Source organism: Rhamphochromis longiceps, linkage group LG22 (assembly GCF_057381845.1).
Source record: "Rhamphochromis longiceps isolate RC_006_pf linkage group LG22, R_longiceps_female_GT1.1, whole genome shotgun sequence".
NCBI classification, from domain to species: Eukaryota; Metazoa; Chordata; class Actinopteri; order Cichliformes; family Cichlidae; genus Rhamphochromis; species Rhamphochromis longiceps.
This window is the reverse complement of record NC_140577.1, coordinates 28,331,541-28,357,139: the sequence shown is the minus strand read 5'-3', so window position 1 is coordinate 28,357,139 and position 25,599 is coordinate 28,331,541. Positions and strand designations below refer to the sequence as shown.

Sequence of the window (25,599 nt, the reverse complement as noted above, 5' to 3'; positions counted from 1 at the left end):
TTTGTCCCGAACTTCAGCTAGAATGGAAAAGACACAAAGCTGGAGTTATTCTGTGTCTTTGCTGCACAGCTGCCTCTTGTTTGCTCATTCTCTCCCCTCTCTCTCCTGTTATTATTTCAATCATGAAACTGATCAATGATCAGCTGATCGGCTTTTCTGTCTCAAGTCCCGTCTCTTTTGTTTGTTTATCGCACACTTTGTGCCAGAAAGAGGAAACCAGCGGATGTCGCGCTAAACAACAGCAGCACGTTTACGCTTGATCAACTGTGGTTAGAATTTTTTAATATTAATTTCTAGTATCAGCTGATGTTTGCTGGAGCCACAGCTGTAAACCTGCTGGTCATGACATCGGTTTGGATATGTGGTGAGAGGGAAACATGAAAATGAAACCAGGAGATGTCCTTACTGAATCATCAGAGCTGAACAGGTGATTGGAGAAACAGTAGGGGTGCAACGATACTCGTATCGGTATTGAACCGTTCGATACACTGCTTTCGGTTCGGTACGCATATGTATCGAACAATACAAAATCTTTTAATTTATTTTATCAACTTTTCTTCTAACGATGCTGTCTGTGTTGAGCGCTCAGTGGAACTGTGTTCGACTGCGATCGTGGCTCAAGAGTTGGGAGTTCGCCTTGTAATCAGAAGGTTGCCGGTTCGAGCCCCGGCTTGGACAGTCTCGCTCGTTGTGTCCTTGGGCAAGACACTTCACCCGCTGCCTACTGGTGGTGGTCAGAGGGCCCGGTGGCGCCAGTGTGCCCCAGGGTGGCTGTGGCTACAATGTAGCTGCCATCACCAGTGTGTGAATGGGTGGATGACTGGATGTGTAAAGCGCTTTGGGGTCCTTAGGGACTCGTAAAGTGCTAAACAAATACAGGCCATTTACCATTTTACTCCGCCTAGGCTGCACTGTCGAGTGCAGATCCACTGAGCGCAGTGCAAGCTAGCAAGACAGAAGTTAAGCTCGTTACAACATGGCAATTGCCTCAACTGTACTTTTGAGTTAAAATATGTGTTTATAATTTTAATAAATGACAAATTAAAAAAGGCATGAACATTTTTTTGTATCGAAAAAATATAAAATAATATCGAACAGTTACACCAAAGTATCGAACGAACTGTGAATTTTGTGTATCGTTGCACCCCTCAGAAACAGCTTTTAGGTGACATGAATGAGTTGAAGGGAAGTTAAGAACTGTTTCTGAGAGACAAATAACACCAGGATCCTTTTCTAAGTAGCTGACAGCTGGTAACTGTGCAGCGGCGGGTCTAGCAAAGTTTTGGCAGGTGGCCAGGTAGGGCATTAACATTTAAAATGTTTTGCTTTTAATGAATAATTATCTGAATCTTACAACCAAAGTTTTGACCTGATGTAACATGTATAGAAATCATACATATACCAACAAGACAGTGCATATCACTGTCACAACAGCGTTTATTTCCATTCAAAGGCCTTATGGCTTTTCCTATAATACCTTGTCTCTAGTCAAAATGCCCGGGCAGATTTTTTTGTCCCAGTCCAGCCCTGTCAGTAAGCTAAGCACAGACTTTTCATGCTCCTTACTCACCTGCGATCAAATCTTCTGTTTGAGAAAGTCAACTAGGCTTAAGGGCAGGGGAGGGAGAGCTTATAAGGCTTATTTAGACAGAGGATGAACTGAGGGTCAGTATGGATGTATAATAATAAATTTAAATCATGTGCAGTTACTCTAGAAGAATCCAAGAATAAATATGCAGAGCTGGAATTGAGAACAAAGCTCCCCTTTTAAAGACTGACTTGGCTGCCTCTGGTATCTTATTATCTTCATGTATTTAAACAGACATTGATGTCATGGGATCAGATGTATTTCCAATACCAAACTTTAAGGAGACAGTAACATGTATATTCTTTTTACAGAACTTTATGCACTCCTGTGAAAAACTAAGTACACCTCATTCAGGAGCTTATAGAACCATCTTTACTAGCGGGAATGTGAAGTAATCACTTTCTCTATGACTTTATTAGATTCTAACATCACTGTGGGGGGATTTTTGGCCCACTCATCTTTACAACACCGTGTTGGTAGGGTGCAGGTTGACTTTGGAAGTCAAGAAAAGGAAGCAAGTGAAGGCAGGAACAGGAATTAAATATTGGAAGTTGAAGAAGGAGCAAAGCACAAAAACTGGTCCTGGGTGGTAGGGAAGAGTTGCCAGATATCTGGGAAGAAGGTGTTGAAGGTTAAGGATGTGGGTGATGATCAGTGAACAGAGAGCAGCCAGTATTGGTAGTAGTAGAAGAAGAAGATGATAAACAGTAGGTAGAAGGTCTGATCTGATTGATGGATTTTTCAAGTCTTGAGGTTTGCTAAGATGCAACCAAAGTCGCTGCCATGTTCTTTTTAGGGAGACGATACTTTCTCCTGGCAGCTCTTCCTAAAAAGTAATTTTTGTAATATCTCTGAGCTTTGCTTGAGGTAATCTTGGGATGAATTTGCTGGGATGTCCACCCCTGGGAGGACTGTGTCACCCTGCTTTTACAGAGGTCAGTCCTTTTTGGGACGATCACTTAATCAGTAGCACTTGGCTCCTACTTAACCTCCAAATTGGAAGCAATAAGGCTGTACTTCATTTTTCACGAGTGCGCATTGAGTCCTGTGAAAGCGCTGTATCCAAACTATCTTCATGATGGACAAATTTAACAGTACTTTCTATAGGTAATCATCCGAACTTTTTTAGTGCATAACAGTTATTGATGCTTGATTGGGCTTAACTTTGACATGTTTTTCCTCATCAATGTGAAAGTTAGTTTGATTCTTCTTAGACAGACTGTTCAGTATCATGTTACTTTCTGAAAACTGGTGACAACATGCCTTTAAGGAGCTGCTTTCAGAGATAAAATGTCAATGCTTATGAAACATGTTTTATTGTTCTGTGGTATTCTTGCATTTTAGCGTGGGTGGATCACAATCACTATATTTAAACATATCGGCACCAGGGCCTAATAAAGGCTCAGCACCTCAGAGAGGCAAATGATGACGTTTGAACATTGTATAAGCCTGCCTTTGATGGAGCTGAACTCTCACCCTGAGCGTGTGGTGCTCCTGGGCCAGATAGGACAGGATGTGGGGGTTGAACACAGCGGCCTCCAGGAAGCAGCTCCACAGAGCAGCCAGCTGGAAGCAGAGCTGGCTTACGTCCCTGCTGATCTGCTCCGCCACCTTCTCGTGGCCTTCTTGCAGCTGAAAAGAAAAACGCAGTCCTGTAATATTTAGCTGAAAGTGTTGCATTTCAAAGAACTCCCAGAATAAAGCATGCACAAATCCAAGGCTGGGTGATTGTCCTGCTCACATATTTATACCTACAAAGAAAACAGTGTCTACAATCTGTCTGATATGAAAATGACTGTGGGCGGATTATTAATAGGAAATTTATGTCCAAGTATGGAGTGGCAGTTTGCCTACACAGCGAAGAATTGTCAGATCCTAGATTGACTGGTTGGCAGCTGCTCACCTAAACACTAATCACGACCATTTTTACTGGTATCATCTAATAGCTTCATTATACTGAAAAGCTCCGGCCTCATAAACAGATTTTATTAAATGCCCCAACATATTCTGATTAAGGCACATATCAATGCACACTGAGATGCCAGAAAAACACAGAAATTAAAACCAAATGCAGAAAAACAACCAGGGTAAAAGCACTTTAGTAGTAACAAACAGAGAGGGAAAGGAGTGAGACGGAGATCACACAACAAGCTGACAAAGACTGAAGTAGAAAACCAACTAATTGCACACAGCATGGAGAATAATAATAACAGGTGAACGCCATCAGGACAACAACAATGACGGGACAAAAAAATGAGGGAACTAAAACACTTCTTTTTTTTCAGCTAAACTAAAGGAAGTAAAATGAAATAAGTACTAAGAATAGATTCCCGCACATAAACATAAAGATCACGAGAGCCTGAACTCTCTTAGTCAAGCTTTCATGTCATTTCTTTAAGGAGCCTTCAGGAATAGTTCTCCAGGATTCACTCTTCTTTGGATGTTGGCTGCTTTATGCTTTTTGGTCAAGATGAACACTGCACACTGTTAAATAGACTGGTTCTTATATAGCGCTTTTCTACTCTCCCGGAGTACTCAAAGCACTCTATACAACACGCCACATTCACCCCATACACACCCATTCATACAAGCACTATGAGAGCTTTCTAACTATCATTCATACTCTGATGGATGCATTGGAGAGCAAGTCGGTTAGTACAACACGAGGATATTTGTCATGCCGACTGGGCGAGCCGGGGGTCGAACCACCAACCTTCCAATCAGCAGCTGACCTGCGCTACCTCCTGAGCTATAGCCACAGCAAACTGTTACACTGTTTCAGCAATGTTGAGGTCCGGACTCTGGAGAGGCCTGTCTATGACTGATAATGTTCCACTGTGTCTATGTTTTTACTGCAGTGTGTTTGGGGTCATTGTCAAGCTAAAAAAAAGCTGTTGCCAATCAGAACTCCAGTTGTATCTGTATATCTCTGATGACCCACTCAATGATTTGAACCCCAAACTTATAACTACTACTTATACTATCACCACCCTTCCACAGAGTCCTTTTCTGATGAGTCTTCGGATTTTTTCCTAAATCAGATACTGTTCATCTGTGATATATATCATTAGGTCTGCTATATCTTATTTTGTCCGACACTTGCTCAGTTACCTCCAATTTTTTAAGAGCACATTGCACACCATGATGAGATACACCAAGTTTTTGACTAATAGCTCTCTGGGAATCACCTCACTGGCGTAAAAATACTATTTTATAAGTTGTCTTTGGCATTTTTTGCAGATTCATCTAAACACATGGAAGCAAATCGTGATTTTTTTTAACAGGCTGCTCGTAACAAAGTGCCTATAGATAGTATTTAAAAGTCTTTCTTTGCTAAGTTTCTGTTATGTGCGGTGAGAACACTGGCTCATCCTGTACTTGATTGCTTGACAGTTCATAGGTCAGTGTTGAGTGACTTAATAAATGGTCAGTGAGAAGGAGTGGACTAAAAATGTTGAGTTAGAATGTCTAGAAAACTTTTGCTCCAGATCACTTTAAAAATTAAGACGTTTGATTCCTTAGAAGCACATAACAATATAAAGAAATAACTTTTTTAATGTGAATCTATTCTTAGCGTGCTGGTGCTTTTTTGTATTAGAATAGAAACAAACAGGAAACAGCAGGTACTATGGACTAGTGACATATCAAAGTGAAAAGTGACAGAGGCTGCTTTGTTGGTTAGACTCTAAAAAAGTAATGTTTTCTTACATAGAGCTCTATAATAAAGTATTTTTGTTATTGTCAGTGTGTGCTCTGCGTTGATGAGGTTAAAAATAAAATAGCGTTATGTCAGTAATTCACATACAAGTAATGGTTTGATTGATTGTTAAGTTTAATTATTTTTACTTATAGATTAACCTGCATTTTTCCTACTTTTTGTGTAATAAAATATTTATAAAGATACAATAAGATAAGATATGTTTGTTACTATCATACAAAGACATGAACTTACCTGTAGCTCTATTGTCAGCTGATTTAGCGTTTCTTCTACAGGCGACACATCTGTGGGAATAAAGATATTTGGGGAGTTTTAACTTTCGTTATCCTGTGACAGGGGGTCATACACACATATAGTTTGAAAATCTTATAAAACAAGTTAAGCATATGTGCACAGTTTTAGATATAGACAAGCTGAAGTGAAGGGAACAGAAATGGCTTGTTTTACTGAGCGGCTAAGAGGCTGCGCGAAGCCCCGTCTAAAAGGGCAAATACGGAAACTTTTACATTCACTGCTTAAGACCATGTGATCAAACTGTGTTCAGGAAACTGGAGGTTACAATCAGCATGCTTGTACTCCACTACATATATACGAAGTTAAGGTTTTAGCGGAAATATACTGTCACTGTACCAGAGTCGGAAAAAGGTTTACAGAATACACAACAAGTACTCTAAGTACATCAAATAATAGCAGTACTTATAGTTTAATTTTCAGTACAGGTAAACTGTTTAATGTTAGTCCTCTATTTCTATTGGGCTGATTTTAAATTACTTTCTGACAAGGTCATTAAAATAATACTTTTTCTACAGTTTTAATCATATTTTTTTAATAATTTACATTGTCGTAAAAAAAAAACAGTTCCTGCATTATTAAAATGTTCCAATATGTTATTTTCAGATCTCACTAGACTTTTAATGAAGAAACAGGTCCAAGGCTTTCTATATATGTGCCACCTGATTCCAGAGGAATCTGCTGCAGCTGTGGGATCTCCTTCATGAGTGCTGTGTAGTACGTGTGCAGGCCTCTGTGTGCCACCAACAGGAGGCGACAGAGTCGCCGGTGCCACATATGAGCTCTCTGCAGGCAGTTTTCACTGGGCACATAAAAACTTCCCTGAGGAGAAGGACAGAGGAAATGTCAGCTACTATGTAGGTCACAAGCCACCTCTCAAGTACAATGTCCTCTTTTAATGACAAACATGTACACATACTTGAACTTAACAGGCTCTACTATAGCCTGGTTTGAAGGTTTGTTGCTCTGACCTCTTAGTAATAGAAGCTTACTGTCATGGTCCTGGGTCGGTGACCCAGCGCTTTTAGTTATCATTTTCTAGTTTATGATGATGATGATTATTATTGTTTGAGTTCTGTGTGTTATATTTTCGATCTGCCTCTGAGTCTGCATCTGAATCTGTCTGTTTAGTTCAATGTCTTGTCTGGTTCCATGTATCTGAGTTTCCTGTTTTATTGTGAAGGTCCGCGTCGTATGTGAGTGTGATCAGTTTACGTTTCCCCTGTCCCGTCAGCCCAGATTCCTCCCAGCTGTGTTGCCCTCCTGTCTCTCATCCCCTGATTACTGGTGTGTGTATTTAAGCCCTGTGTGTTCTCCTGCCTGTTGCCGGTTCGTCTGTGTTCCTCCGTGTCAGTCTGTGTAACTCTGTGTCAGTCTGTTACCCTGTGTTCCACGGAGTCCTGTTCCTCGTCTGCGTCTCTCTGCTATTCATCATCCGTTGTCATATGCTCCCAGGTCTGTTATTTTAGTTCTCCCAGTTTAGGTGTCTTTAGTTGTTTGTTATGCCCCACTGTTTGTTTGCCACTACACCTCTGTAAATAAAACCACCGGTATCTCATCCACTGCCTGCATCTTGGGTCCTCCTTCTAAATCCACACGGCTCGCCTCGGCAGCCGTGACAGTACGAACCGGCCAACATGGACCCAGCAGCATTCGCACCTACCCAGGAGTTTCGGGAGGAGGTAACCGACACGGTCGCAAGGTTGGTAAACCTGTGGCTCGAGCAGGAGGAAGAAGAGTTCCACCGCGCTGTAGAAGCCAGGCTACAGCAGCTACTCTCTGCACACTCCTGGCTGCTAGACTCGCTTCACCCACTGGCACGGGACTTCCTCCTTCATGAGCTGCACCTTCGCCCTCCAGCCGCTACCGCTTCCCAACCCAGCCTGGCGGTGAAGATTTTGCCCGGCCTGGCAGTGAAGATTTTGCCCGGCCCGCCGGAGGTTTTGCCCGGCCCGCCGGAGGTTTTGCCCGGCCCGCCGGAGGTTTTGCCCGGCCCGCCGGAGGTTTCGCCCGGGAGGAAGCGACGATCGCGCCGTCGGCGCGTCGCCCCACAGCCGGAGAGTAGGACTTCGGAACTGCCGGCTGTGGTGAGTGGAAAAGACACTCCGTCTGTTTCGCCAGCTCGAATGACTGTTTATTCCGGGGCTGTGTTTGTTGAGCCAGCTGCCCAGCAGGTAGCTCAGTTAGCCGCCCGGCCGGAAGCTCAGTTAGCCGCCCGGCCGGAAGCCCAGTCGCCACCTCTGCCACATTCAGCCTCACAATCCATAGCTCAATTACAGTCACAGCCAGACTTATTACAAACCCTGTTACAATCCATGGCCCAGTCAGTAGCCCGGTTAGCAGAAGAATCATTAGCTTTATCCTCAGTTCAGCCTCCTGTTCAGCAGTCACCAGCCCTGCATCCTGTGTCAGTTGCTCCACCACCTGTTCAGCCATCACCTTCACCTACTCCTCCTGTACAGCAAGCCATGTCAGTCCAACCCATAACGGACAGTTCAACAACTCCGTACTCTAAGCAGAGAGACAAACCCAAGAACAATGTCAACATTCCTCAAAGGCTGGCCAGTTCTGAGACTGAGATGCACTCCAGGGCCTCCCCAGAGGCTGGGTTTCAGCCCCCATCAGACTCTGGACCCCTGGAGTTTAAGAAGCCAGCTGAGGACTGCACAGAGCTGTCGCTGTCTGAGCAGGGTCAATGCTCTGCGCAGCTGCAGGCCGCTATGTGTTTGCCAGAGGCCCGTGTGCCTGCTGGTCCTGTTCTGTTCCTGCCAGAGGCCCGTGTGCCTGCTGGTCCTGTTCTGTTCCTGCCAGAGGCCCCCGCGCCTGCTGGTCCTGTTGCGTTCCTGCCAGAGGCCCCCGCGCCTGCTGGTCCTGTTGCGTTCCTGCCAGAGGCCCCCGCACCTGCTGGTTCTGTTGCGTTCCTGCCAGAAGTCTCCGCACCTGCTGGTTCTGTTCTGTGTGTACCAGGGGCTCCAGTGCCCACTGGTTCTGAGACTGTTTTTGCTGGGGGGCCCGAGGAGCCTGTCCAGCCATCTGCCTCGTCAGCTGGGGGGCCCGAGGAGCCCGTCCAGCCTCCTTTCTCGTCAGCTGGGGGGCCCGAGGAGCCCATCCAGCCACCAGCTGCTCCACCAGCAGCCTCATCCACGCTTGCAGCAGCAGTTTCATCCATGCCGCCATCTGCTGCAGCGCCTCCGTCTGCATCCTCCACGCCGTTGCCTGGCCCGGCCTCTGCTGCATCCTCCACGCCGTCGCCTGGTCCGGATTCAGCATCCTCAGCGTCGCCTGGTCCAGCGCATGCTTCGGCTTCATCCGCTTCACCTGGTCCAGCCACTGCTTCATCCTCGCCTGGTCCAGCCTCCGTGTCTTCATCCTCGCCTGGTCCAGCCTCCGTGTCTTCATCCTCGCCTGGTCCAGCCTCCGTGTCTTCATCCTCGCCTGGTCCAGCCTCCGTGTCTTCATCCTCGCCTGGTCCAGCCTCCGTGTCTTCATCCTCGCCTGGTCCAGCCTCCGTGTCTTCATCCTCGCCTGGTCCAGCCTCCGTGTCTTCATCCTCGCCTGGTCCAGCCTCCGTGTCTTCATCCTCGCCTGGTCCAGCCTCCGCATCACCTGCAGTGGCCTCCTCTTCAGCTGCTTTGCCTGGTCCAGCTTCAGCTTCCTCATCAGCTGCTTTGCCTGGTCCAGCTTCAGCTTCCTCATCAGCTGCTTTGCCTGGTCCAGCTTCAGCTTCCTCATCAGCTGCTTTGCCTGGTCCGGCCTCCGCTTCTGCTTCAGCCTCGTCTGGTCCGGCCTCCGCTTCTGCTTCAGCCTCGTCTGGTCCGGCCTCCGCTTCTGCTTCAGCCTCGTCTGGTCCGGCCTCCGCTTCTGCTTCAGCCTCGTCTGGTCCGGCCTCCGCTTCTGCTTCAGCCTCGTCTGGTCCGGCCTCCGCTTCTGCTTCAGCCTCGTCTGGTCCGGCCTCTGCTTCAGCCTCGTCTGGTCCAGCCTCTGCTTCAGCCTCGTCTGGTCCAGCCTCTGCTTCAGCCTCGTCTGGTCCAGCCTCTGCTTCAGCCTCGTCTGGTCCAGCCTCTGCTTCAGCCTCGTCTGGTCCAGCCTCTGCATCCCCGTCTGGTCCAGCCTCTGCATCCCCGTCTGGTCCAGCCTCTGCATCCCCGTCTGGTCCAGCCTCTGCATCCCCGTCTGGTCCAGCCTCTGCATCCCCGTCTGGTCCAGCCTCTGCATCCCCGTCTGGTCCAGCCTCTGCATCCCCGTCTGGTCCAGCCCCTGCGTCTTCATCCTCGCCTGGCCCGGCTTCAGCCTCCTCATCGGCTTCCGCCTCGCCCGGTCCAGCCTCCGCATCCGCATCGGCTTCCGCCTCGCCCGGTCCAGCCTCCGCTTCAGCTTCCGCCTCGTCCGGTCCAGCCTCCGCTTCGCCTGGGGCTGCAGGGGCCACGCAGCCTTCAGGTCCCCTACTACCGCCTCCACATCGTCGGTCATCTGCCAGGCCGCTTGTTGGGCATCTCCGCCACCGTGGACGCCCTCCTGAACACCCTCCTGAACGCCGCCACTGCCTTCCGCGTGGCCGGCCCCCGGAACTGTTTGCCCGTCGTCGCAGTTGCCGTCCACACGGTCGGCCCCCGGAACTGAACTGTTTTGGCCTCCTGCGCTGTCGGCCTCCGGGTCGGCCCCCTGAACTTGACCTTCTGGGTCTTTCTGGGCTCTGTCCCTCCTTCCTGGTCCCCTGCCGCCCACCCTGGTTGGGTTGTTTTCTGTTTTTGGCTGTTTTTTGTGCTTCTGTTGGGCGGTCTGGAGCCCGCCCTTGTGGGGGGGGTACTGTCATGGTCCTGGGTCGGTGACCCAGCGCTTTTAGTTATCATTTTCTAGTTTATGATGATGATTATTATTGTTTGAGTTCTGTGTGTTATATTTTCGATCTGCCTCTGAGTCTGCATCTGAATCTGTCTGTTTAGTTCAATGTCTTGTCTGGTTCCATGTATCTGAGTTTCCTGTTTTATTGTGAAGGTCCGCGTCGTATGTGAGTGTGATCAGTTTACGTTTCCCCTGTCCCGTCAGCCCAGATTCCTCCCAGCTGTGTTGCCCTCCTGTCTCTCATCCCCTGATTACTGGTGTGTGTATTTAAGCCCTGTGTGTTCTCCTGCCTGTTGCCGGTTCGTCTGTGTTCCTCCGTGTCAGTCTGTGTAACTCTGTGTCAGTCTGTTACCCTGTGTTCCACGGAGTCCTGTTCCTCGTCTGCGTCTCTCTGCTATTCATCATCCGTTGTCATATGCTCCCAGGTCTGTTATTTTAGTTCTCCCAGTTTAGGTGTCTTTAGTTGTTTGTTATGCCCCACTGTTTGTTTGCCACTACACCTCTGTAAATAAAACCACCGGTATCTCATCCACTGCCTGCATCTTGGGTCCTCCTTCTAAATCCACACGGCTCGCCTCGGCAGCCGTGACACTTACTTTTGCAGTCACAATAACTCCTTGGAAGATCTGATACAATAAAACAAATGCCTCTTAAAAACAGCTAGCTGTGAGCTGCAAAAGCAGATCAAGACATTTATGTGGCACACGTGGATGTATGGCAGCCCTTTAGGGCCTTCAGAGGTCCCAGGTGTGGGAACTTGGCCCAAGAAGCAAAGCACTGTTTGGAGAATAGTCTTTTTAAAATCGGTGCAACAATCTGTATGAAATAGTATTTAACTATGCTTCACATTATATCCACTGAACTAGAATCAAACGTCCAAACACAGGTCCTTTGTTTGTGCCTGTAGGTAGATATGGTTTTGAGTAGATGAGTCATCCCCCAAATAGTGCCCAAAAAATTGCATCTGCGTCAGGAAAGCACCACCATCAGTTTGGTAGCTGGTGTAGAAAAGTTATTTTTATACCATGTTATTTTGCACTTCATCCAAAAGAAGGAAACTGAAACTCAGAATGTAAAGGGTGCGAGTCATCAAGTATAACAAAAACAACTAACCCCTATCAGTGTCTGCTGTGGCTCACTCATCTGCCTGCCAGCCCATTTACCACTGAGTGTTTCTTTCTTACATAAATAAGTGTATGCTAAAATGTAGGTGAAAAGCTGCTTGACGAGGAACCAGCACATAAAAAGAGAAATAATAAAAACAAGATCTGGTAGCTCAAGTACAAACCTCTGCTTTCTGATCGGCCAGTAAAATCTGGGCTGTAATATGGGCCTTTGTTCCAGCAGATGGCTCTCTAACAATGAAAGACGGGCTCTAGCTGTGCTTCACCAAAGCCGTTAATAGCATTTGCTGGCACTGTGCAACCAACTACAAATCACCAAAGCCTTGAAGTCTTCTAGAAGAGACAGTGGTCCAAAAAGACTGTATCACTTTAGACGTGAGTCATCACAGTATGCCTACAACCATCCATGGTCCCTGACCCCAAACACTCATCAGAGTTCTTCCCACCCAGTGCCGAGATTTTTGGCTGCCTCTGTGGAGCGTAGAGCTCCAAAAGGCATGTGATGCCTGAGTATCAGGACATACTGTAATTTCCCTCGAGCTAGTAAAGTTGCCGGCCCTATCATCATACCTGTGCACACTCTGTAATTGCTCCAGTGGAGTATACCCGAACCAGGAAGGAACACCTGTATGTTTACTTCCATAATTCTCTTTAGCTTTATAGAGGCCCGCTGGGGAACAGTCTGTAAGCGAGATGCACCGAAAAATAGCTTTTTTCCCCCCATAAACTAGTTATTATCCTAAAAGCACAGTTTCTCTGCACACTAACAATGGTTAAAATCTGCCACAGTTCACCTGATGTCGATTTCTGCTTCTGTTTGCTGCTTGTTTATGGCTACGGAGCCGTTTACTTCTGAAGCATGCAGGTAGCGTTTCATTCCACAAAGAAACACCACATTTTAAAAAGTCTTATCTTACAGCAGAAGCACAAGATTTAGACAAAATGACACATGTTAAGGGGGAAAGTGCTGGAAACTAAGCGTAGCCGCGGGTAAAAAGTTGTAAATAAATAAAGGTGAAAGAGTCTGCAGCGTTGTGCGCAGCTTTCACCTGCAGCTATGTGGTACGTGGCGCTTGCAAGCACAACTCATTACTGTGATCAAACGGAACCCCCCCGCTTGGCTAAACGCTGAGCTTATTAAAGCGCCCAGCCAGGGGTGGGAGTAAAAACCGGGAGGAGGAGAGGCAAGGTGGCGTGGGGGCCTGGGAGCTCATTAGGATTTACTGTGCAGACCGTGACGTTCACGGAGACCTGAGAGATGCATGTTATAAAACCTGAGGAAAAACTCTTTGTACCTTATGTTGGTGTAATTACCAAATATACACAAGAAAGCTAAACTCGGTAAGGAGCAACAGCCCCAAAATATAATTTTTGGATATGCGGTGATACCTGAAAACAGCAGCAGTGAAACTATCATAGATTTGAGTTGTGTTGGGAGTACACCGCTGCATTGGGTTCTGCAATTCTTGGAAGACTTGAAAAAGGTGACACTTTTTGTTTCCTTTTGTCTGCTCAGTACTGTTTGCTCCGAGTCCAAAGAGTCACGAGGACAGGCTAGTTGCTTGATAGTGCAAAGAGATACTGTGTGGCTCCTTATCTGTAAACTATGCAAACTAGTCTAGACAGGAATCTATGTGAGATTAAAACTATCATTCACCCGTGCTTTCACAGCATTCACTGCATTGTAACATATTGAAATATAAAACATTTTCTTCTAGTTTTAAGAAGTGCATGTAACTTTATACATGAATCTTCCATTTACAGGAGAAATGATGGTAAATAAGTGGCACTGTGTCTCAAATGCACCCACACAGTGGATCGACAAATGCACAAAACCTTTTTATGAGTCTTTTGGAAAAAAGAAATTGCTGGAATCACCACTCTGATTTTTAATGATATCTTTTCACACTGGACCCTTTGATGAGGCCTTTTCGGGCCCGCTTCCCATACGTTTGACACGCCTGCTGCATACTGGTTGTGTCTCCGTACGCCTGCAGATTTCTCACTTTTATCTGTGAGCTGTAGGACTTGTTAACCAAAGTGCTGCATTCTCTCCTATTGACTGACAGCTAGCTACACACTCACAGGATCAAGGCTAATTACAAAACTAAAGAAAGAAGTTGTTGAGTCACAATAATGAACATGAGTCATGTGTGTCTTTTATCACCTGCTACTATTGAATACAGCTTTTTACTAATATACGCCTAGGTGAATAAAAGGCAATAAAATAAATTTGCTATAGGCCATATATGATCATGATTAGTAATTATGATAGATTATTATTTATTTCATTGTGAATTAAGTGCGCTATAAATAAGCCAGAAGCATGAGAGACAGCACCATCATTTCCAGTGGGAGTTCCTATCAATTCCAGATGCTAAGCCTGGAAGCCTACAAGCCTGGGCAAGCGGCTTCAACAAATAGTATGAAACACCACAGCGCTGCACAGTGATAATCACCACGTTGGCCTCTGGTCTTAAAACCTACAGGATTCTGCATAGTGCCAACAAATGACTGATTCCGAAGGACAGACAAGGTCTGGAATCTGTAATCCAAATCAGGACGACTCCCTTCCCAGCTCAAAATCCCGTTGCTTCTGGATGACATGCCCAAGCAAATCCCGGCTAAATCTGTCGGCCTCTGTCCTAAACCTTTCTGTTTACGTCATCGCTTGGCATTTAGCTGCTTGCTCACAAAAAGAAGAGAACAACCAGCTCAAAGGGAGACATTTGTTTTCAGCTTTGTGAGACAAAATAGGCTTTGACTTTGTGTGACTTTCTATTTGAAAGCAGCTGAACCGCTAAAGGTTAACACACCTCAGAGATGACAGGTTTGCAGTAGCCAGCGCCGAACACGAGGTTCTCTACAGACATGGCGGACGGGTCGTTCGTGCTCTCTGGCGAGCCCTTCCCAAGCCAGGAGCCCTTTCCTGTACGGGCAAAGCTGGAGAGAGGGCAGGGATGACACAGCAGGGGCAAAGCATGAATAATGTTTGTGTTGTATTTAGTGTTTGTGACTCTGAAGGAAGACATGAACTGAGAAATAAGAGCAGTTCTGCTGCAATCAGTCAAGTGCTGCAGTAATCTATGTAATGCATGTTGGAACATCGACTATGACACTGACGGCTGAATTCATCAGATGAGTGTTTGGAAAATTATTCATTCAGCTCGCCAAGAGATACATTATATATCATATTATAAGATGTGCCAGCAGTTCAAGCTCACGTTCTCGCCTGCTTGATTGTATGGGTTTCATTTCAGTTAAATTTTTCACTTAAAAAATTAAAACCTGCTCATTGCAGATGGTTGACCTTTTTTCTTGAACACATCTCCAAACAGCATTCAAAGCCATAGATTACAAAATGAATGGCTTATTTATAAAGAAACAAAAATGAATCCAAGCAAGGTTTGGATAACGGATTAGCAGATTGTGCAGTGAAAAGAATAGCTGGGTTCCTGAGATCATACCAAATCAGATACAAATTTGTGTAATGTGAAGATTCGGGGTCTGCAGGATGCGAAACAGTTGCAAGCTTTCCAGACTTTACCTGAGCAGGGGCTGATGTAAGGCAACCAGTGAAGCGTGGATGGAGACAGAAATGACTGACAGGTGGAAATAGTCGAACATGACAGGGACGTGGTGGTGGAGGCCTCTTCGCGGGTGGAAATGGAGGCTGAGGGTCCGACTACTGATCAAGGGGACAGTCGCTATATCAGCCAACCTGAGGGAGTAAAAACAAAACCCAACTCTTTAAGTGAAAATCGTCCTTTTTTGCCATCGTCCATAATGTTTGCAGCTGTTCCATTAGAATGGCTCATGTAGCAAAGGACAGAATAACTAAACAACATCATTGATGGAAGTACTCAGATGTTTTAATTAGATAATGCTACACTGTTCTCCGTTGGTATATTAAATTAATCAGGAAACACTAATGAAAATATTTACAGTTAAAGTTTTTAATATGACGAATCATAACTGTTATTTATGTTATGAGTAGACTGTTAAAACTAAGCAGAATTTCAATGCCTGCTTTTTTCAGCACTGAAAATGAGAATTAAATAATACATAAAAAATTAAAATCTGATAATCTTTGTATCTGTGCCACAGAGTGCAGATTAACTAAAGAAGTGGTTTTATTGCTGATAGTAAAAGTGTGACCCTGTAGCGCCTAAAACTTCACATTAAAAGGAGCATCTCTTTGTTAAGTGAGTGGGAAATATCAGGGCAACTGCCTTTAGCAAGTACCAGTTTTAAATAACTGGTAAAGCTGCTCACTCATAATCCAATATCAACAATGATGATACAATCTAAATATTTCTTCTTCTTCCTTTTGTCCCAAGCAAACATACAAACCCCTGCAGTCATGGATCGTATGCCGTATATTTGTGATCAGGTGCTTAAAGTGATGTCTAGCAGCCAAATGGGAAAGTCGCTCACTTCACATCTCAAATACACACCAAACACATATTTTCAAAGTGGTTCAGAAACTTACTGCTGCTCATTGTCAGTGAAATGAAGATCCAGCTTCAACTGAAAATCCACCTCACTCAAGGCCTCCTCCACCTGCAAATGGGAACGATAAGGATTGTTGATGCATAAATATTGAAAGACCTTGGGCACAAAATAATCATAATCATAATCTTTGTATCACAGAACAAACCAAAAAAACTCATGTAGACAGGTCAAGTTCAGCTACCTCAACTGGTCCCTGTCTGCCAAGGTGACCACGCCCCTAACTACAGTGTCCAGATGTACACAAATCTGTCCGTCCACACAGTTATTATGGTGGGGAAACTTTCCATAGAAGCCAGATCCCTTTTTACCAGGTTTCTAAACATGCTTTTTTATGGTGTAAAATAAAAATGAACGTGGGTTAACTCGCTTTGGACATGGCATCAAGTGGCCCATGAGTCTGTGAGAGTTTTGGTCTCTGTACCTTTGCATTAGTGTATTTTAATCGGTGTTGGATTATACTTATTTACTTCCACCTGTTTATTTGCTAACCAAATGTAGCATTGATATCACATAGAATTGTAACTGCACCTTGCTAATCAAGCTAGTTAGCAATAGCTGATAACCAGAGATGGGCAGTAACGCGTTACCGTAATCCGATTACTTTTTTCAAGCAATGAGTAAAGTAAGGCACTACTATTGAAAAAAAAACCTAATTAGATTACTGTCACTTTCCTGTAAGCACACTGCGTTACTGTGTTAGTAGACCATGATTTTGTTTGTGAGAGTGTCTCATGACAATTACGTAAAAGCGTGCGACGTCCGTGGCAGCAACAGACGTGTGTAGATCAATAATGGATAATATGGAGAGCGGGAGAGAGTACGACTGTGCAGCGTTTAAAGTATGGACGTACTGACGTTACTTTGAGCTTGATTCCGTAAAAAGTGACAAAAACATTAGCATCTGCTGTACACTCAGCGTGGGAAGAAAACTTCTTTCTACAGCAAAAAATTTAACTTCAAATCTGAGCAAGCACCTAGCACGCTGCCACGGGAGTGTGAAATTCACAGAGATCCTCCCACTGACATGACCGCTGCAGCACGGGGCAAACCTCCAGGTGACCATAGATATAAGAGCGACAGGACTTAGTGCCGCTAAAACATTATTTTATGTTATATGCTGGAATATGCAAAAAAATAGGTTTAATTATTAAACAAAGTTCAAGTCAAAGACTGTTTCATATAATTACATTTTTGCTTAATGCAATGTGCATAAAGCTAAAAGATTAAAACTAATAAAACAAGTTTTTCACTTGATTCAATTTTATATGATGGATTATGCAGAAAAAATAGAATTGGGCTGAAAGGTCTATTGCTTTAGTATGTATTTGGGTTGTGTATCATGTAACTAAGTAATAAAGTAACTATTTACTTCTGAAAATAAATATCAGTAAAGTAATGGGATTACTTTCTTGGAGAAGTAATCAGCAACTAATTACTTTTTTTAAGTAACTTGACCAACACTGCTGATAACACCCAACAGCTTCCATCCTGACACAATGGCGAATGCAAAACTGAGACTTCAGAACGGAAGTGCAACAAATCAGTGCAAGAGGCCGTTGGGTGTTTCACACAGAAGACTAGACTAGTGTTCATATCCAGATTTAAGCAGCACAGGTAGGCTGGTAAAAGTCAACGTATGTAGATTCTGATATTTCACAAAAACATGTTTTTTTTATAAATGCCATTTCTAGATGACAGGGTTCATTTAACATGTTCAAAAATCTCCCAGAGGTGGATGTGACAGCTGTAGCCTCAGCTTTCACATTATCTTTGCACTCATCAAACCATCCGGCAGCCACTTGTGCTCTGTGGAGAAGGATCTGACTCTCATTTATTTACTGTCACTCACGTGAATGGAGAAATTCGGAATTAATGAAGGGGAACGGCCATCACACGGTACCAACAAGAACATGATGGATTTGCTGCTATTTGGCACAGAAGCTAATGTAACCAACCTTGTTTGCAATTCTGATTTAGCCACTTTAGTGTTCTTTTTGATTAACTGTTTATGTTCTCTGTATTCCGGCATTTATGTCTTTCATGTGGGCTGAAAAAATCAATTACTTTCATGTTCAAAGTGCGGTAGAAAATAAAGGCATAAATCTGAACAACAAAGTGAAAAAAGAAAAAGAAAACGATATTAGGAAACTACAAAGCCGGGGCCGAAAATGGATGCAACAGACTCTTCTGAGGATTGGTGTGCAGCGCTGTTAAATTTTAATAGAAGTAGTTCCACTTTTGTAGCGCTTACAGTAAACGTATAAATCCATCTGATATTGATGGTGTGATTGATTAAGAATACATCGGGTGTGCACAGGGGAAATGAGAGGCTATTTTCGTCTGCGCTATCTGTAGCTGTGAACAGCAGATAACCTCCGGAAGGTTAATGAGCGGGGAGCCTTCGGGAGAGCTTACAGATGAAATCTGATATGCCTTTAAGCTCTTCTGTCTCCACACCTCCACAGCAACACCTACGTTTAATGAAAATTTCTAAAATTAGTTGTCATGTGAGACAGAAAATCCACATTCTGGCAGAAGCAGGAATCCTTCCACAGTAAACTAGGCGTATACACCACATGTTAGGGAGCAGCTGAGCGACGGTTTAGAGTACTGTCAGTGTGTGAGCTACGGCTATCAAATGCATGATTAGCTTCAAATGAGGCCATCTTAACACTCCCACGTCCCAGCATCAAGCCCGTGTCACCGCTGTCACTGCTGATCAATTTGAGCTCCGGTGGCTCCCACAGGCAAAAACGGGCAAAGTGGATTCTCAGGGTCACGCCCACAGTAAAACAGAACATCAATAACTGTCAGGTAGGTTTACACACCTGATCAGCTGAACTAAATATGGCCGGTCTGGGTGCACAGGCACAGTCTTTCAGTTACATAACATTAATTTCACGGAACGAGTCTACGAGCTCAGTGACCCTCACACTGGTTGAGTGGTTATTATGATTAGCACAGAATTCCTTTGAAAAAGGCAATTAACCTTTTCCACTGAATAGCTTTTGTTATCTTTCAGGGAACCAAACTCCTGTCAATCATTTCATCACATTTAAAAACCGCTAATGCCTCCGTTAACAAAAAAAACTATAGTGTGCCCACAGACCCTTAAAGAAAGTATTGGAGACAAGTTCTAGGCCTGAAAATGAAAGCCAGCTGTCAAAAAGTTGAAAAGTTCCACTTCAGACCTACTCCAAAATAAAATCAGTGCCCATTTAAAAAAATCTGTTACTTACCACTAACTCTTTCTGGAACAGTTCATGCATGTAGCTAACCAATTAGCAGCCATTTAATAGTTAATTTAATATGACCAATGCAATCGCAAAAACAGTTGCTGTGTCTGAGGTCAACTTAGCTTTCAATAAGCTTTATTACATTTTCTGGGTTCATAAACATTTAAGAGGAAGTTCTGAACTGGATTTCCTTTAACGTCTATCCAAGTATCCGGGCTACACTGGTAGCCTCAGAAAATTAGCTAACGGCACCAAAGGGCGAGCCATCAGACTGACCAGTAGTTTCAAAGATTAGAGCTACATTAACTTATAAGCTTTGTTTATTTAAATGCATTTTTATCCCTGTTATAGCCATCACATGAAATGTTTACCAAGAACATCAGTGCAAACTTCTAAGAATATGGCAGCTGTAACTGTGATCAGTCTGCAAAAATCACAAATCTGTTGCTGTCTTCATACACAACTACTTCCATTTCAGCCACAGTTCATAGATCTGAAGTAGAAATTCAGAAATTCCTCTGCTGCATGACGACACTTTAATTTCAATTTGCTATAGCTGCCCGGCAATCTTGCTTTTCAACAGGAATCTATAATCAGAATGCAAACAGTTTATATAAGTTGAGTCGAGTCCCTACCTACGTGTCACTGACAAGACTGAGTCCGATTGAAAGCAACATATCGGCAATCCGTCTGCTTTATTTGCAAACCTTCGCCTTCATCTGGATGAGCGGGACCGCAGTTAGTCTGAGTCGGACTGCAACTGTTTGGAGATAGGTTGCCTCCTGCCAGGTGGCCTGTGCAATCGTCAGGTGAGGGTGTTGCGCACTGACAATTACTTGCAATTGGTTCCCAACAGCAAAACAATTTAATGCAACCACTGGGCGCCCATCGATTGTTCCTAATCGCAAGGAGGTTGCTGCCCTATTTTCATTCTACAGTCAATGATGCTTTAGACATCTTAAGCTCTGTTAGACAAACCTTACAAGTCAATGTTTCCAGAAAGTACATCTTTGCAAATTGAGCTGTCTTTGGCCAAAGAAATAGAACGGCTCCAACACCCCTGCTTTAAATCTATACTGCTATAGACAGATAGACTATATATTTTGCAGGTGTTCAGACTGCAAAATATATAGCACTGTAGTTTTTTATCTTTTATTCCCTGTTGTGTAAAATATCTGCTGTGATTAAGTGGAACGAATGTGTGTGTTCTGAACAAGGAGTATTGTTTGTGTCAGATGATAAAAACAACAAGTGCAGAAGGGAACAGAGAATGATGAAATCCATTAATTACGGGCCATTTAATATGCTGTAAAGCTACAAGTTGCTATGGAATAAATAAAAAAGCGAGCAAATGGCAATCAATCCACCCCCCCCCCCTTTCAAACTGGATATTTGTCTGTGTGTGTGCAGAAAATGTCACCGGCATGACTCACCCGTTCTCCGTCCAATAGCAGGTGGACTTTGAAGATCATACAGTCATTCACCGCAATCTCCTCATTTCTGTACAGGATCTGAAATATCCGGCTGAACACGGTGCCGTCGTAAACCCCCGCAGAGCTGAAGCTGCACTCTCCTAATGTGGGACGCAAAAGCATAGCACAGTGACAGCAAGTGCAATTAGTATCCACATATGATAAGACATAGATCCGATAGACTAAAACAAGCATTAAACACCAATGTTTAACTGATAACAGGAGCTTTCTCAGAGCTCTCTGTCATGACTACAAACAAACAAAACATCACTTTATCTTTGCACAGCATCAACAGGTTTGTGAGGACATTTGCACATATTTACAGGCACTCAGAGGCAAGCATCTACGTTTAGCTCTAGAACCAAGTGATAAAATCTGTAAATGAGTTTTGGGCCAAGAACGCTGAAAAAAAAGAAATCAAGCAGCAAAATGGAAACATAAAAAACTGCAGTTCTTCATGTGACCACTTAGGCTGGTTCAGAAAGCAGGTCAGCGCACACTGTTAACAAAAAAAAAATCTATGAGTAGGTTCCCTCTAAACCTGTATTCACACTGGCTGCGGATGCTAGAGAAAAAACCTTCCTGCAGTTGTATTGATCAGTTCAATTCAGAAGTTCTTCCACAAATAGCGAAGTAGTTGCTGCATGATGGCAATTTAATTGCAAAATCCCACATGTACCTGGCAACGCTCTGTTATATCAGAATACATATTGTAGAATAGAACCAGAGTCACAGGTGAGGGCAGACTGACTCGGGTTGACTGCAACATTGGGTGATCTGTCAGCTTTTATTTGCAGCTACCTCGAAACACCTGAAAAATTGTGATGCAAACAGGAAACAGAGAATGTTCAGTGTCAGTGTAAAAGCTGTTGGTTTCAGCAGTAAGGAACAACATTTACTTTGAAAGGTGAACATTCCCCATTTCATTAATCCATGGACAAATGGCACATGTTTCCCATGCAAACTATGGGCAATCGTGGCAGTCTGTTAGCAACCAAAGCAATCACAGTGAGGCTGTTGGTGCAGCAGTCAATTTCGCCCAGGGCCAGCCAACAACCTCCAGAAACTACTCTGGAGTTTTTCTTAGCAAAGTTACCGCTTGTCTCTAGGCTTGTTTAACTAAAGCAAGGCAAAGCGAACAGCTGTGGGCTGTTTTTCATATTTAGGTCTATCGATGTTGCTCACATCAAGTTCAACTGATAAACTTTAAAGTCCTTTAAACTTCTTGGTGTGGGAATGCAGAGCCAGTAGTACCTTTAAATTCACATATGTTTTCAAGCACAAGGAAAAACTAATAAATTGGATTTTATGTGCAAAACTTAGGTCACACATTTGCCCCCAAAACTCACACGATCTCAGAGGCAGCCCATTGTTTCAACTGCCATCATCGTCCACGTCGCAGCACTTTGGTGTGCGACGCGGTGGCTGTTTACTGTGTGCTACTAGCGCATTTTTCCCTGGCAGCACTGCAGAGCTGCTGTCCAGCTGTGAGCCGTGAGAGGTCTTTGAAATCCCCTGCTGAGGTTGTGCTCTTTTCTGTCTCGGTCTTACTCTCCCTCTCTCTGCAGGCCTCCTCCCGATAATGCTGTCACTACTTGCAGCATCAAGCAGCCCCAGCCAGGGTGACGGATGTGTGGAAGCACGAGTGCTGTCAAAGGCTTGGTGGATGTGTGGCACAGACAGCGTAATCCCTCTGGGGATGTACTTTCTGGGGTAGGAGTTGTTGCGCGGTGTTAGCACGGTCTCCTTACAGTTGCATGAATGTGACTTTGATGTTCTTGTTTTTATTTTGTTTTTGTGTAGGTTTCAAGCTCCTGTTTCAAGACACATAAGCAGATTAGAAACTCGACACCGTGTGCTGTCATTAACATAAATTATCCTCTGTGTCTATTTGACCTGTGAAGGACTCATCGTTTCCCTCGGGAGCCTCCGTGCTTCACAAACGCTGGATTTCTCCCTTCATGTGGCCAGAATCACTAAATCAACAAACTGCACCTGCTGCAGTGGCTACTCTCACACGCTCACAGATATTATACTTCCCTTTCAATGCCTGTTTGTTCTACAGACTTGATTAAATGTTACAATACGTGTCGAGGGACTTTCAGTGATAAGGCCTTGATAAGAACGCAGCTTAACTGAAATAACAGCTTTGACACATCTAGCAGTGCTGTGCACACTTGAGGTGGAAAAAACACTAAACCACCCGTAAAATGCAATATAACAATATTATGAACCCTTCTTTCATAAGACTGAAGATCAGTTAAGATGGAAACTGATAATCGGTGTAACACTGTATTGTTTATAGTTTGTTTATACAGAACTGGCACTAAATTGGCTGTAAGCTATTTGTCATGGCAGTCACATGAGGCTGTAGAAGAAAAGACCTTTAAATATAGTATATAAAAAATTTTAAAAGTTGCATTTTCTTACACATTCGGTAGAACACACTCACACACCATATATTATATATATAATATACATTATATATATAATTTAAGACTTACAATATAAATATATTAAACTGTAATTTTGCTGGTATCTAACGCTAATTGATAAAAAATAGTAATATCATAATCTACTATAATAACACTTCTGATTACTTATTTTAAATGTAAATATTGTCTATGTCTATATGTTAGCCCTGCGACAGACTGGCGACCTGTCCAGGGTGTACCCCGCCTCTCACCCTATGATAGCTGGGATAGGCTCCAGCGCCCGCCCCCGCGACCCTGAAAAGGATAGGCTGTAGTGAATGGATGGATGCCTATTCTTAAGGAAATATTAAGCATCATCAATCCCAAGGTATTTTTTTTACTCAGGCCGACAACATCTCAAAATGAAAGTGTTCTTATTTGAAAGTAAAATGATAATATTTTTGATTGAATCAATATCGATGAGAGGGTGGCACATGTTGCCAGCCCCTCCCAGGGAGTTAGAATTAAGCCAATTAACTGAAGGAGCCTTTAAAACTCACACAGGCAGTTCAAAACATGTCAACAGGAAGGCTCAAGCTGACCCACATGTTCATTGACAGAATCTGGTAGCTGTAAGCAGCAGTGTTGACCACTGTTCCACCGTGCCATAAACATCTTGGTTTTTTACTCCCAGTTTTGACCAGTTTCTTTGTCTTTTTTCTGGACTAGTCGTCCAGAAATTTGTAAGAAGCTAAACCTACCTGACACAAAATTACCTAGCATCATCAAACTAACTACATATTCACATGCCATCAGAAATCACTCGGTTCTGACACTCTTCTGGTGTACTGTGCTTCTCACAGGTACTGGACTGTTAACACATCCTGCACATTAAAACCTGCTGAAACGCCCTTCAGCTTTAGCCACAGTGCTTCTGTGCTGGAAATAATCAGCTTACAGCCTCTGCTCTGCATCTGCTGTGTGTGTGTGTGTGTGTGTGTGTGTGTGTGTGTGTGTGTGTGTGTGTGTGTGTGTGTGTGTGTGTGTGTGTGTGTGTGTGTGTGTGTGTGTTCGTGTTCTGCCTATCAGTAAAGCACACAGAACTCGCCACACAGATTTGCTCCTCATGATATTAATAAGAAAGGGCATCTTAGCCGGTGCACCGTAAACAACACTCCAGTTCTCCCAGTTAACATTCTGACTTGAAAATCCTAATCTTACTGCGCATGAATCACAGTCATTAAATCCTTCAGCTGAGTGTGTGGCACGATCCTTCACAAGTAATTCATTTTTTTTCTGAAGGGCACAGACAATTGAAATGTCAAGCACACGCTTTCAAAGAGGACACAGTAAGGGAATTGTATGATGAATGTAATTGTTCTATCTGTGGCCAGAATGGCAGCTTTATGTTTATGATTCAGTCTGTGAGGTATGCAGGCTCAGTGCATGACCTTGTGGAAAGAGCTGCAGAGGAGAGGGGAGGGCCGCAGCCTTCCAATTACAATATGCATGCAAGATCTTCACTGTAATATACGTAGCTGCAGTGTTTCTTGCTGTCTACATATGCTAATGGCTGGTGAAACATTGCAGTGTAGTCAGCAGCTTAGATATTAGTGCATCAAAAATGCACTATACCAATCTATATCAAGTGCTAATCAAATGTATTTGATTATTTGATCATCAGAAAGTGTCACGCCAACTATTAAAGCAAAGGTTTTGGCCGTTTGCTGCTCTGTAGCGTTCAGGTGAGCATTAACACAATGGAAAAATTGTTCACGGAGCAGATGACCCAGCAAATACACCCCAAGATCAGACCATAAAATTCTCAGAGAAACTGCAAAAAACCTAAGAGCTGCATTCCAGACTCCACAGAGCTCAGTTAGTGTCAGACGTTAAAGCTCATGATAGTACAAATATATAAAATATTGCTTATATAAAAGAATATTGCCCAGAGAAAGTCTCTTCTCTCTAAAAAACAAAACAGGACTAAATGGCTTAGGTTTTGCAAAGCTGCATTAAACACAGTATATCAACAAAACAGCCCATGCCAGCTGTCAAGCATGATGGTGGAGGGATAATTATTTTAACTTGTTTTGCAGCCACGGGATCTGGAAACCTTGAGTCAACCATGAACTCACAAACATGAGCATATATCAAAGTATTCTAGAGTCAACGAGACGCCATCTGTCTGACAACTAAAGCTTGGCCCGAATTAGGTTATGAAACAAGATAATGAAACCAAACACAAATGTGAAAGTCTAGACATCAGCCTGACTGAAATGCTATGGCGCGACCTTAGACTAGCTTAGACTAGACTAGCTTAGCATGCTGGAGTTTTCCTTACTGTATATGAAGAAGTATTTTATAAAAAACGCAATTTGTGAATTTGAGGAAAGTTA

General features: G+C 43.9%; 1 protein-coding gene across 1 annotated transcript in view; it reads right to left on the bottom strand.

Annotated features, from left to right (window-relative positions):
• The window catches only part of fam135b (family with sequence similarity 135 member B), a 58,835-nt gene that overhangs the window by 18,927 nt on the left and 14,309 nt on the right, over window positions 1-25,599 (bottom strand). The window contains exons 4-10 of the mRNA XM_085396135.1: window positions 20,748-20,887; window positions 16,056-16,126; window positions 15,111-15,284; window positions 14,380-14,506; window positions 6,260-6,419; window positions 5,541-5,590; window positions 3,065-3,220 (exon numbers count right to left, since the gene is read on the bottom strand). Coding sequence (XP_085252261.1) covers window positions 3,065-3,220; window positions 5,541-5,590; window positions 6,260-6,419; window positions 14,380-14,506; window positions 15,111-15,284; window positions 16,056-16,126; window positions 20,748-20,887 — 878 coding nt within the window. The remainder of the gene's footprint in view (window positions 1-3,064; window positions 3,221-5,540; window positions 5,591-6,259; window positions 6,420-14,379; window positions 14,507-15,110; window positions 15,285-16,055; window positions 16,127-20,747; window positions 20,888-25,599) is intronic.